The following is a 13,919-nucleotide window of genomic DNA, read 5'->3' on the forward strand; positions in this document are numbered from 1 at the left end:
GGTGGTGTATGATTCTGATCCTTAATGTGAGGAAGTTGTTTTACAAATTAAAAACGTAGAGAGTGAAGGGCTGTTTAAGGTTGAGAAAATTATGGTACTTCAATTCTTTAAAGAGAATTTGAAAGGTTCAATGAGTTTCGTGAAACCTTATATTAAGTCCAGAGGTTATTGAGGACAGCCCATCAACTTGATTGGTTACTTCTGGGGCACTGTTGAGTTATGTGACAGAGAGTTTCCAGCTAAAATATATGTCTCTCTTAAGGGAGATTCCTTAATTAGCTGTTTTCATCAGAGAGATGTATCAGTGTTCCTTGATCCAAACGAAACACCTACAATGAAACTAAAAGATGGTGGGTTGCTAAGAAAGGTTGAGAATGTGAAGGAAAAAACTGATTATGAGACACAACTCCCTGAGGTCTGGCGAAAGGAGTTAGGACACCTGAAGAATTATGTTCACCACATAAAACCTAGGTCTGGTGTGATTCCTATGATGGGAAAGGCGAGAAGTGTACCTATAATGGTTAACAATGCAATGAAAAAGGTGTTGGATAAGTTGCGAGAGTGTGGAGTTATTCGAGAAGTGAAGCAACATGTGTGTAAAATGTTGATCTTGTGTAATTTCTAGCCAAGTGTTACAAGCTATCTTGAGAACGGATGCCACTACAAAAGGTTTGGGAGCAGTGTTAGAGCAAGTGTCTGCTGGGAAAATGAAAACAATTTTATTCATGTGTAGATCATTGCGTGTAGCCTAGAACAACTGTCCAGCCATAGAAAAGGAGGCTCTGGCTGTCTATTGGGCAGTAAGGAGACTGGAAGAAATCTTGTGGAAAAACCCTTTTGAGGTAAAAAAAAAAAAAACGGATCATAAGCCCTTGAACGAGGTTTTTCGTTAAAACATTTTTTTTAAATTATTCCATTTCTATTAGGATTTGAAGATGGGTGGTAGCATTGCAAGAGTTTGACTTAGTTGTTTCGTATGTAGCTGGAGTCATGAATATCATTGCAGATTGTTGCTTTGGGTTGTGTGTAAATGAGACAAATGGTAAGGAAAATTAGGTTTTGGAGATGAATTTGGTGATGAGAACGTGATGGTGTGTATATCTGGTGGCACGATTCAAGATAATGAGTGTAAAAAAAACAGGAGAACGATACACAGTTCCAGGGGGTAAGATATAGGTTGAAGGAGGGATTGTCTGAAGAGGATAAGGTGTGTGGTGAGGTAAAGGGATTTTGGCAAGTGAGAAATGAGCTTTGATTGGAAGATGGTTTGGTGATGAAAGGGGGTAGACTAGTTCTACCTGGTAAGGTGAGGATGAGACTGATTGGTAGGGCCCATGTAAGCCAGCCAGGTATATCTAAGACTAAAGAAAGAGTGAGGGTAAAGTACAGGTGACCGGGCATGGATCTTCTGGTTGAGTGGTGCATGATTGTATTGAATGTTGGAAGAGTAGCACCATTTTAAATGCAGAACACAACCTATGGTGATCAGAGAAACAATATCTGGCTCTTGGATTGAAGTAGCATTGGACGTTGTGGGTTCGATTAGGGTATTGAGTGTTTGTTATCATATGCATGGATATGTTTTCCCCGTGGCCTGACGTGAAAGTGGGGAACACAGTGGAAACATGTGATGCTATAATATTGTTAGAAGAAATATTTGGGAGAGAAGGGTTTCCCCTTTCCATATTGACAGATAATGGTGAACAGCTAAGGTCCAAGATGATGGAGGAGCTTTCGAATGAGACGGGCATTAAACATAAAGAAAATTCTTATATCATCCGTTTTTGGAATGATTGAATGCTTTAATAAGGTTGTCAAAGATTGCATACAGCATGCACTGGCTAATGGTTTGAATTGAATGGAGGAACTTAAGAGAGGTTTGCATCTACAGGTTAACTCCTCACTCCTCAACGGGAGTTACACTTTTTCTGTTTTCAAGAAGAGATCCCTTAAGGACATGGTGGGCATTGCGTGAGTTAACAGAATGAAATTGCTTGGAACTAGGCAGGTGCGTGGCTGTGAGGAACTGGGAATGGAGAGAGAATTGCGCATAGAGAGAGAAAGAGAGATTCTAAGAAAGAGAAAGGAATATTTTGATTAGCAGATGGCTGGGAAGAACACAAGAGTCAATGTTGGGGACTGGGTGAAGATAAAAAACCCAAGTAAAGCAGGGTTGCTGGACAAATTTAGTCAACTCATAAGTGTCATTAAGCTGTTCAAAAAAGCAATTAAAACAGAGGATCACCGCATTTGGAAAATGGTTAGAGTTGCACTTTGGAAGCGTTCTGCACACGATAACCTTGTTACAAAGGGCAGGCAAGAACACGATGAACTCGTCACAAAGAGCAAGTAAGAGTCTGAGAAGGTCTGCACTGAGAATCTCTTGATTGTGGTGAAATGCAGACTGTCAAAAGGATAAGTTTACATGTGAGTAGGAGACGTTGAGGTCTTGAGGATTTCGTGTAAATGTGTATCTTACCTTGATATTAGAATGTAAAGTGTGCATTGGTGTTGTGGTGGTATGTGGAATTTAGCATGTGTTATTTTGTATTACGAGGGGGTGGTATTCTGTAATTGGTGTTCTGAAATAGTAATGTATGGAGTAATCCAGAAGAGAATGTTGGGATTTAAACTGAAGAGGAGTTTGGAAGCTGGAGTGGCTCTGACCTCTGATGAGAGGGGTCTTATGTACTGAATTTATAAGCTCGAATAAAAAGAGTAAATACTTTAATCCTTGTGAAGATCTCTGCTTTTCACAGGAAACCTTAAAGGAGTTAATATTGTGTGAGTGGGATACTCGTTAGAAAAAGACTTTATTTATGACCCACGTCCCAAGATTACAAACAGGCGAACCTGATTACCCAGCCCTGTCATGTTTCAGTACTGCACATCAGTGTAGCATTTTAATCAAAACTGGTTCTCAACTAAGGTGTTCCAGAGATGCTTAACCCATAGACAAACATGATTAAAATCACGTTTCTACATCTCTGCACATACTTTAATGATTACACTCCCTTATTTTTATGGAGTTATTACACGATAAAGTCATTAAGATTCACTCATAATTATGTCGCAATTCTAGTAATAGAGTATGTTGAACTTGTATTTTATACTCCTAATTCATATTAATTTGGTTCTCATACAGGTTAAGCTTCTGAACCTATCTAGGTTGTTTAAAGCTCGAAAAATACACATAGATTGTTGTAATAAAATAGGATATTGACAAGTACATTGACACATTGCTGAAACTGAGGGTGTTTTGCAATGAAGGACGTCAAGCATTAACGTTTTTGTGACAGAATTGATAACCTGATCAATCACATTAAAAAGCTATATTTTTGTTATACAATCCAAACTGAAACAATTCTGTTGTGTTAAGTTCTGCTTCTCTTGCGAAAGGAGGATTTTCCTCGAAATATAGAAATCCATAACATGGGTAAAATGATTGCAGTGTAGAGTTATGAAAGTATTTAAAAAAAATATTTTCCGAGAAGTCCTGCTATCGGTGTTTTCTGTGGTCCCCTACCACTCACTTCGGGGTGGTTGTAAAGTTTTTTTTTATAGTTCTGTACAGAATAGAGTATCCTTAAGCTTTTTATAAAATATTCATGGTACTAAAGCTTATGCCTAGGACATGTTTTAAAGTATTTTCAGACATGTATTTTAGGCACATCTGTAAATTTAGAAAATATTTTATCAATGTACTAACAAATTAACATTGACAGGTGCTGTTAATGACATGGCTACCAATTCCGGGTACTATCAAGTAATCGTAGAGAAATCTTTGGGTACCTGCACATTGGCGACTGATGAAATTGAGCGTGATTTGCGGCGCTCTCTTCCCGAGCACCCAGCTTTTCAGAGCGACACTGGGATTTCTGCACTGAGGAGAGTGCTTACAGCCTATGCGTACAGAAATCCCAAAATTGGATACTGCCAGGTAATAATAGTCATTTACTTAATTTTTGATATCTATTGGAAAAGTTCAATTTTGCATGAACATGTTTAGGTTAATTTTGCATGCTTATTAAATTGTTCGCCTTTCCCATTTTTAAGTACAGTTGCTTGACAATGCTCATTGACAAATGATAGCTAATTCTACAGCCTTATGTGCGTTCTTTTGCTGCTAGTTTGCTGAGAAAATCTAAAGCAAAAATATATGATCGGACAGAAAACTGGTTGGCGAGCTTGCCTAATATAGGACAAAAAGTGCAGGCTAGTGGCGTAAAGATGTGGTCATGTAGAATAGGTTGTTCCGGTTTAACATATCAGACTACCGAAAAATTGGTTGAGATAAATTCTGGCTCTTGTCTTATTGCAAAGTGTATGACCTAGAATGATGACAAATATGTATTGCTATAGCTCTTATTAAAATATTGATCGATGGAAAATAATTCAGCATGCATATGCTCAAATGTTCACAAGAAGCACACACATAGATCACAGATCCACCATTCTCCTGAGCCTCTGCAATAAGGAACCTTTGTTTACTTCCCATTGATAAAAAGTTTTAATTTACACACCTTCAAATGCGTACATTAAATTTAAAAAACAATCCATTTGCATTAAATAGTAATGACCTTTAAAACAACAAAATTATTGGTTCAGTCTTGTAGTCGTCATTGGCCTCGCAGAGTTTGAAGACACTAAAACTTGCTATCCTCAATCGAAGAAGATGCACACGTTAACTAATATACTGATGTATTCTGTTATTTCTAAATACCTGGGTAAATTGCATGATGCTGAGCTGCAGAGGCCAAGAGAATGGAAAATTAGCTGAGAAGGAGATACGGGGTTGATTACAATAAATTTAGTCCTTGCCTTCCCTACTAAATTCAGCACAGATGGTCTTTTATTTGCCTGCTCAAAGTGGTTAAAATGAGTAAACAATTCAAGATTATACTTACAATGTATCCATGCCTAAAATACCACAGACTCCGAATTCCCGTGTATGGATTTTATTATAAGGCCAAAAACAATTGAATATAAACACACCTTAATGTCAGAGAATATAGGTACATGAAAATCAATACAGAGACGAGTCTATGAATATAATTCATTCGGCATAAAAGACATAATGTGATGAACTCCAAAATCAAAACGCAACACAAAATTGAAGCTCAGTCCAAATCCTTTTTCATGAGGAAGGTAAATAAGTTATCTTTCCCTATACTGCTCTCACTGAGGGTTCTGCCTATTTCCCTTATATCATACCCCAAAGGTGTCAGCACGTGTTGACTTCCTAAGAAGTACTCAAGTCAAATGGGTCTGATAGCTTAAGGCTATGGAGCTCGCTCTAAGATGCTCCTTCTCCGACGAAAATGCAAGAAGTCCCCCTACTCTGCTTCTGCTCATCATACAAAAAGGCAATATTCCGCCCATCATAAGTCACATGTTAATCTAATTCATTGCAACATTTCAGTACTTTTCCACAAGAGCCGTGTTGATCAGCTCCTTCTCAAGAGGCCATGATTCCCAGATCAACCAGACACGAAAGGCGTCCTCCCTTTTCTCCTTCTTGTCTTCTTCAAAGACATTCTGGGTATCTCCTTAAATCTAAGAATAACGAGGTCGAATTCCTAAACCTGCAGTAGGATGAGAACATATTGTCTTCGCATACAAAAAGGATTCATTTAATTAATTCTTGAGCAACCAAGGAGAACGAAACTAACCTACAATGTTGGGCCTACAGTTCAGGCAACTTAAACACAGTTACATTTATATGGGTACAATGTCATACTGCACATTAAGCATACAGGAATTATAAGTGTCTCTAATACATGTAAAATCCTGCTTGAAGGTACACACTACAATTCAATACATATATAGAGTGAATAAATGCATCTTAATAATCATGAAACACTGCAAACAATAAAAATACATGTGAGTGCATTTGAACCATGAGTATAATGCTCCCATACAATTTAGAGTGCTGTAAGCGCTCTATCAGGGTTTAAGTTGCTAAAGGTAACAAAAAGCTCATAGAGCGCCCGTTGTGTGGTAGACATGTTAGACTTTGACAGTGAGGACCAAAAAGCCCCAGCCGCCATTACAAGATTTATGAACTCTGGGAATTATGAGAAGATTAGCAGTAGCAAAATTGTAAGACGTGTTTGTAGTGAAGAGGAACGACAAAAAGTTAGAAGAGGATGCAAAAGGGTGTTGTGACAAAAAGCGAGAGCGTTGTAGATGCATCTCTTGTGATTGGCAGCTAGTGTAAACTTTTCAGGTGATAGGAAATTTTCGTAAACCAGACGAGACCAAGAATCATTCAGTCACTGACTTGCTATATCGTACACAGTTGCCCAGTTTCCAAAGCCTAGGAGGTGCTAATGTTAAGGTTCAGTGAGGCGTACAATAGAACAATGCCAATAGTTAATATTAGTGAAACTATCCTGACATAATGTGAAAAAGTTTGAAAGATTAGGTGGGGGGTTGGAAACATTTGTAGTCAGAAGGTGTAGTGTTTCTGCATGGGACTTGTTTTTTCTACCTGAGTACCTACCTAGTCTGGTACATTGTGCAGATCCACTTTAGCCTTGTTCCCTGTTTTTTGGGGACCTTAGTTTGTATGCCTTAGAGGCATCTTGTGAGCTACCTATGTACTTAGTATCCCTTGTAGGGACTATGACTTCATCTTTTCTCTTATCACTGTGTCCTTATGGGTTATAATCGTACAATAGGCAGGCAGACTTTTGGCTGGGTACCACGATCTTGTGCAAGCCTTTCTTCTACTTTGTCGTGTCCCTGCTGCTGTTAATCTTCATGAGTTTGGTGTTCTTTGTGTCTATTTTACCCTTTAGTGTTCCTACCTGCCTAATTGGGGCATAGCTGCTACACAGGCTTCCTGCAGGAGGTGGGGGGTTAAGAGTGAGTGCAGTTCTTGCAAGTAGTTCTTAAATGGGGTCCTACTTTTGATTGGACTTTCAGCATTACCAGTGCACATGCAAGATCTCTGTGAACCAACATGGACATCGGACAGAGAAGGATGGCTAATCAACGTGAACAAGAGTTTTACCTGCAGAGCAAGCCTTTTGCAGCTTAGCTAAGCATACCTAGAAATTAAACAATTATCCTTGCTAGAGAAATTCTGGTTACAGGGTATACATTTTAGTGCCTGACTCTTAAACTGTGACTTACACATTGAAGTTAAGTGGAGTACCTTCCATATCATATGTGGTGATGTGACAATGTATACAACATTGTTGTCAACATTGCTGTGTGTTTGACCCATACAGTATTAGAGGTTCTGCTCGAAAATATATTAATTAGTTTGAGTTAAAAATTAGAGGTGACTCCCTGCTGTTGACCACGCGCTCACCTTGTGTGCGCATGCTTAGTGACTATGCAAGATCACTTTCGTTCTGTTGTAGGATGGTCTCCCAATGTATGTGGGGGTCTGGTTTTGTGAGTTATCCTCACTACTCAAAATGCATCTTATGGGGGCTCTCAACCATTATGTTTCTGTTTTGTACCCCCATTTGTTCTCATGTCCAGCAATACACTAGTCAACACCTGTATTTGAACTAGGTTACTTTTTATTTTTTGGCTGAGTGTGCCTAGAAGCCGATATCATTTTGCAATTCGTTTTTAATTGGAGAGTGCATAGGAGTTGATTTAGGGATGCACTGATTCCCTGCAAATGCAGTAAGCTCGCCATTGGTAGGATGTCTGCTAGCAGAATACAGCTGGATGATTACTGCAACCATACTAAAGCATAGTAGCTGCGTTTGTACTGTCTTTGGCAGATTTAATGCAGCCAAAAGGATTTGCCAGGTTTACATTTTTTCTTGAGTTCTAGAGCACGTCCATAATGTTCTGGCGAACAATGAAGGCCACTTTCTCTTTTGTGGACCTACTAATAGGCAGTAGATGTCTTCAGTTCCGACCAAATGTTAAAAGAAGTGGAAATACCAATCACCTCCTTAAAGGGATCAAAACCACAATTTTGGAGGTCTCCATCACCAGTGGATGGGGATAGGTAGCAGTGGCGTAAAGAAACTGAAGGGGGCCCCTCTGCAAAGTTCTTCGAGGGGCCCCCTCCTGACTCAGTCAAGAGCTCTCAGGCCAGGGTACTTTGCAGAGGTGGCCCCTTGGAGCTTGGGGCCTCCCCAATTCACATGGGTTGTGGGGGCCTACGTTACACCACTGATACGTAGTTTACTTAAGAGCAGGATCTTATGACTATGCCATCATGCTCCCTCCCATTTGCAATAATCCTTCTATTTGAAAGTAACATCTGTACAAGTGATTCAGCAAGGAATATGCCCTACTTTGAGTCCCATAAATTAGCTAAGGACTGGTGTTATTAAATGAACAGCTAGGCTTTGACTAGCTCTGTTGAAAGAAGTTAATGAGAGCAGGAAGCAACAAAGGTTTAGTGCTCTGAGTCTGGTGGTTCAGTAGACTAATGCATCCACTGCAGGAATCTGTGTTTGACTGCATGGTGACAGGTTCCGTCTACTCACTTTTATCTTTCTGGGGTTGATAAAATGAGTACCTTTGAATCTGATAGAGACATCTACCTGCAGATTCCTTATCTTAAATCCTCCCTGGGTGCCAAACGGAATCTGGAAATCCTCCCAAAAGAATCTCAGCACATTGGTAGAGCTCGTCAAGCAACTCCATAGCGACGGAGTCTCCCGAATGTGTCATCAATGGAGTCCATATAAGCCTCACCTCAACATGCTGATGTCAGTTCCTTCTTTTCCACGCTAGCAATGCGGATCTGCACTGCAGTTCCTCCAGCCATTTTGCGGCCTACTTGACATTTTTAGTTCATGGAGCAGTGTGCCTTTTCTAACTTTGTCAATATCCTTGGGCTTCAAACCTTCTGAGTCCTGAGGATGACAAATGTCCACCAGGGACCCTCACTCTGTTTACATGTCGTGTCTAGATGAGCACCATGACTTTGACAAATGCGAATCCTGTTACCAGCTCCGAACGAAGGCATGAAGCACCTTGGGGCACGGATGGCACAGTCATCAAAGTCTTTGCATCGTCCTCTGTCCACTACGTGATCCACGGACCGTCCGTTTAACCGCTCTAGGAGCCGTTCCTGCGGACGCCATTCTCCTTAGACGTCTCAAAGGTAAGTCTCAGTGGAGGCTGTCAAAGTTGCTCTGCGCATTGGAATAATATACACTATAGTTTTGACATAGGACTGAGGTCAGTATGTCTCTATTGAGTACAAGAAACTTAATTACTTGTGTGTGCCAGCTAACTCAGAGGTCACTAGAAACTTTCTCGAATGAAACAAAGAAGGGATTAGTCTCTGACAACCGCTTAAACATGACAATTTTGTTTCCCTTAGAGTCGGAACAATATCTTCAGAGTCGTGGAAACAATAGATAATCGTTTACTCTGTCAATCGTGCATGCTTTGTTTCTACAGAGTTGCACAGAAATAAAGAGACTGGCGTTTCAATAAAAAGGGTTTATTGAACAGTCTTCTTTCTCATGCAAGAGATATGAACTGCTACAATCTTAAGACAGAATGCGTAGTATAATGTGTACAGCGTAAACAGTAATATTAAATAATACTGTACTAGCATGATCTGTTGCTGTGACATATATAAAAATACATACATAAATACCACAGGCTAAAATACTCAACTGGTGCTTCTAAAATAATCCTACCCCAGTGTACCTAACCTAAGTCTAGTACGAGGGAAGATGTAGGTGCTGTTTTAGCATAAGTTTAGTTTAGTTTAACAAAGAATTGCCAAAGGTTTCTCTAGGTTCTAATCAGCTCCGTACCTTAGAATGAGAGAGGTTGATATATCTTTCCCAGGACTCGATTCTCGAACACCCCGCAAGGGGAGGCAGAGACACTGGAGCTGGATTCTCGGCAGGAGGATGACAGCGTCTGGTCAGTGCGTCAGTTGGGGAGATGACTTCCTTCGGGACTTGCTGTGGCGAGCCGCGTCGTGCAAGTAGGTAGCCGAAGCGCACCGTGCCTTGCCATTGCAAGTGAAGGTGTATTTATACCTTGAAGGTGTTTAGGAATGCCAGTGTTGACGTAAAAGTCTGGCATATGAACGTCATGAATGAACCCCTAAGGAATAGATGTGCATGCATAATAAATGAGTTCTTGGAGAAATCAATATCCAAGCAAAGGGAAGTCCTAAAGGCTTAAGAGTCTGGTTTTCCAGAAACTCGTTGTGACGTAGATGAACGGATGTAAGGAGCCATGCCTGTATTTGGGTAGCATGGACAATGCCTAAATAAGTACTGGATTTCTATGCCTACATAAGGGCAATGTGAATTGTACCTATATAAGGGCATGAATCGAGAAATTCATACAGAATCTAAATCGATACACAACACCACTCCAATTTCTTATGTACGATGTTACTAAGTTCTAAACATGTTAACATATCTAAAATATGTCTATACATGAAGTGCTAAAAACCTACCCAAAATGCATTAGAAGATGCATTAGAACTGGTCGTAAGCCTAAAAAATGCATTGGTGCTGTACACATTAATGCAATGTTTCATTCTAATATATTCACATTTTAATGCTAAATGAATGAATCTTGAAAATATACATTTATGAAATGGCTCGTAAATACACAAGAAAAGGTGCCGAAACCATTTCAGGTCTTATATTGTCTCTGGAAGTATTCAACAAATTCTTGTTCTCTATGAATAGTTCTACTATATGCAGATTACTTGTGCCAAAAAATGAAAAATATAAATTTGGAAAAAATTGAATCACAGTAAAAAGTTCCAAAGTTAGTACCTTGTTTTTGAAAAAATTAAGGTCAGATTCAAAGTCTCTCAGAACACTGTGTGCCAAAATCAAAAGTCAGTTTTAGGGCTTGGAGAAAACATTAAATCTTCTATTTCTGTAAATAAAAAGTCTACCGTTGTAGGTGAAAGTTGAAATACCTTGTTTAGAAGATTAACCGCACATAGATGTGAACTATCGCCTTCAGCATTGGTCGCATCAGCAATGTTCGAATCGGATGTTACCTGCGTGCCTGATGTCTCCTCTCCTACCTCAGCAGTTGCAATTTGCGTCTGTGAGATCTCAATGAATGCGTCATCAGAATTGGTAGCCTCTGGGGACAACACAGAGCATGGGCCGTTACGGGGTCCAGCAAAGTATCAACATCCGTTGGCATGACTGACGGGAGTGTTAGACAGATGTCTAGCACAAATTCTTCACCGCATAGCAGGCAGTGTAGAACAGGTAAGATGCAATTTTGCCAGATTGGTCTGAATGACTGAAACCATATTGGATTTAATTCTCGTAGACGAGGTAACCCCAGAATTTGGACGATGCGCTCACGACACTTCATCGCCAGTAGAGTTGTCTCCATGGAGAACTGGGTGTCGCTGGTGATTTGACTTGCCATATCGCAGCGGTAGGAGCAAAAATGGTATCCCTGCATTGAGTCCCAAAAGGAGGGGCAGTCCGCCAAACACAGAGTGCACGAAGTTTGGAATTATTCAGAGGATTGCTAAAAAAGGTGCTAACAGTCCGGAAAACACTGTCTTAAATATATGTACAATACCGCTTGTATCAGACATGTTTAAGATACGACTTAACATTTCTGAGAAATGTATAGGGCAGTTTGTATTCAAAAGGGCATGTATCTCTGCAAAAGTCCTTGCGACTTGTAGATCATAGGTCTCTTTGGCCGAGGTCAGTGGCACAGTTTTCAGCAAAAGAATGGCTTTCATTCTGCTTAGAGTATCAATTCGTATAGAAGAAATGTTCAGTGAAGGCCAAAGTGGCGACTCCCTGACCGTCTTGGTTTGTGGAAGCAATATTTTATTTATTTATTTATTTTTGTAATTTATTGAGCGCGGCGAATACCCGTGGGCGTCTCGGCGCTAAGTGATTCCATTAATTCCCTCATTGCTCATAGAAACTGTTTTGGACTACTAATTAAATAGCCAGGTTTTTAGTAATTTACGAAACTGCATAAGTGAAGGAGATGTCTTGATGCAGAGAGGCAAGGTATTCCAGAGTTTTGATGCCGCAACCAGAAAGCGACGGTCTCCCCAAGATACTGTCTTGGATCGGGGGACCACTAGATGGTTCAGTGTGGTTGATCGAAGCAGTCTGGTTGGTTTATAAGGTGTCAACTTTGCCTTAAAAAATTGGGGAGCCTGGTCATGTAGTGCTTTGTAGACTATACATAAAGATTTAAATTTTATTCGGTTGCGGATCGTTAGCCAGTGGTATTTCTTAAGAGTGTCAGATACTGGGGAGAATTTAGGTGTTCCTGAGAGGAGCCGTGCTGCTGCATTCTGCAGAGACTGAAGCTTATTTATTATCCTGGTTTGGGCATTTAGTAATAGCCCGTTGCAGTAATCCAGGGAAGTTAGAACCAGTGAACTGATTAGTGTTTTTGCGGCAGTAACAGGAAGAAATGGAAGAATTTTCCTAATCCGTTTTAATTTATGGTGGGCTGTTGCCGCTACCTTATTCGCATGTGCCATGAAATTTAGGTCCACACCGAATGTTACTCCTAGGTTCCTAACCTTGAGTGCTGGCCTGGGTGGCTCACCCATTGTTGATGGCCACCAGGTTGACGACCAATCAGGTCTAAGGGGTCCAAAAATTAACACTTCCGTCTTATCGGAATTTAGCTTAAGACAGTTAGATGCCATCCACTCGCTGATTGTGAGCATTCCGTGCCGAAATCGGTCAGCCACCTCTGGTCCATTATCTTTAATACCCAAAACCAGTTAGGTATCGTCTGCATAGGAGGTTACGCTCATCCCATACGCTTTGATGACATTAGCAAGGTCCGACACATAGATGTTAAATAGTGTCGGACTTAGGGATGAGCCTTGAGGAACCCCACATGGTAATGACAGATTAATAGATTGGTAATGGCCAAGGGTGACTGCCTGTGATCTGTCGGCTAGGAATGAAGCAATCAGGTTGCTCGCCGAATGATGGATGCCCATCTTTTCGACACGGTCGACAAGAGTGTTACGGTCGACCGTGTCGAAAGCCGCAGACAGATCCAGCATGACCAAGACTGCTGTCCCACCGTGATCTCGGATGGTCCTGAGGTCATCCGCAGCCTTGACTAAGGCGGTTTCAATGCCGTGGTGTTTTCGAAAGCCAAATTGTGATTTATCCAATAGGTGGTGTGTCTCCAGGTACTCGACCAGCTGTTGGTTCATGGCCTTTTCGATCACTTTGGCTAAGAAAGGTAGGCTTGCGATTGGTCTATAGTGACCCTGGCTGACACAGTTACTAGATATGGAATACCTGACAACATGCCACAGCAGCTGTGATCGTTCAACAGAGGCAACTTCCAATTGAAAGTTGTCCAAAAATTGGATCAATTACTGCAGCTGGTGAACCTTGCAGGTGACAGGATAAGTTGTTAGAGGAACCATCGCAGGCCCAGTGTAAATTAATACCCTGGCAAAGGAGAGTACCGCTTAGTGCGTTTTAGCGGTTTGTACCGCTAATAAACACTTACCGTCACCCACTCCAACATCTGTGTGTGTATGGTAAATCTCAGGATGTCTTGATGTATTCTTTACCCAACCTTTCATATTTGCCTGCTGGTATGTGTTTTAGGCGATACTGAAAATGGAAAATTGTAACAAGCAGAGTGATTGTTCCATGTATTATCATTTCAGTAGCTGGTTTTTCTGCCACCGTAAATGGTAATCTTTCCAGTTTTTCAATGCTCAGCACCATATAGTCTGCTCCCCTTTGTGCTAGTTTGATCTGTTTTTCAGTGAGATTGAATTCTGAAAACAGTGACGTAGTATTGATTAAACGCCAAGGCACATAACCTGAACGCAGATTTTGAAGCATCCAACCTAATAGCACAATAGAACGTAGTTGCAACTGACCATGTTGCAACATGACCAAGTCTTGTTCTATGATGTCTATGGCAGAAGACACCATGCTGTCCAATGAATATATCCTGGA

The 13,919-nt window shown here is 40.7% G+C and overlaps 1 protein-coding gene across 1 annotated transcript in view; it reads left to right on the plus strand.

Annotated features, from left to right (window-relative positions):
• TBC1D8B (TBC1 domain family member 8B) overlaps nucleotides 1-13,919 on the plus strand; it is a 720,472-nt gene that overhangs the window by 261,482 nt on the left and 445,071 nt on the right. Inside the window, exon 7 of the mRNA XM_086967215.1 lies at nucleotides 3,726-3,940. Within this exon, the coding sequence (XP_086823341.1) occupies nucleotides 3,726-3,940 (215 nt within the window). The remainder of the gene's footprint in view (nucleotides 1-3,725; nucleotides 3,941-13,919) is intronic.

This window comes from Lissotriton vulgaris, chromosome 4_1, assembly GCF_964263255.1.
Source record: "Lissotriton vulgaris chromosome 4_1, aLisVul1.2, whole genome shotgun sequence".
Classification (NCBI taxonomy): Eukaryota; Metazoa; Chordata; class Amphibia; order Caudata; family Salamandridae; genus Lissotriton; species Lissotriton vulgaris.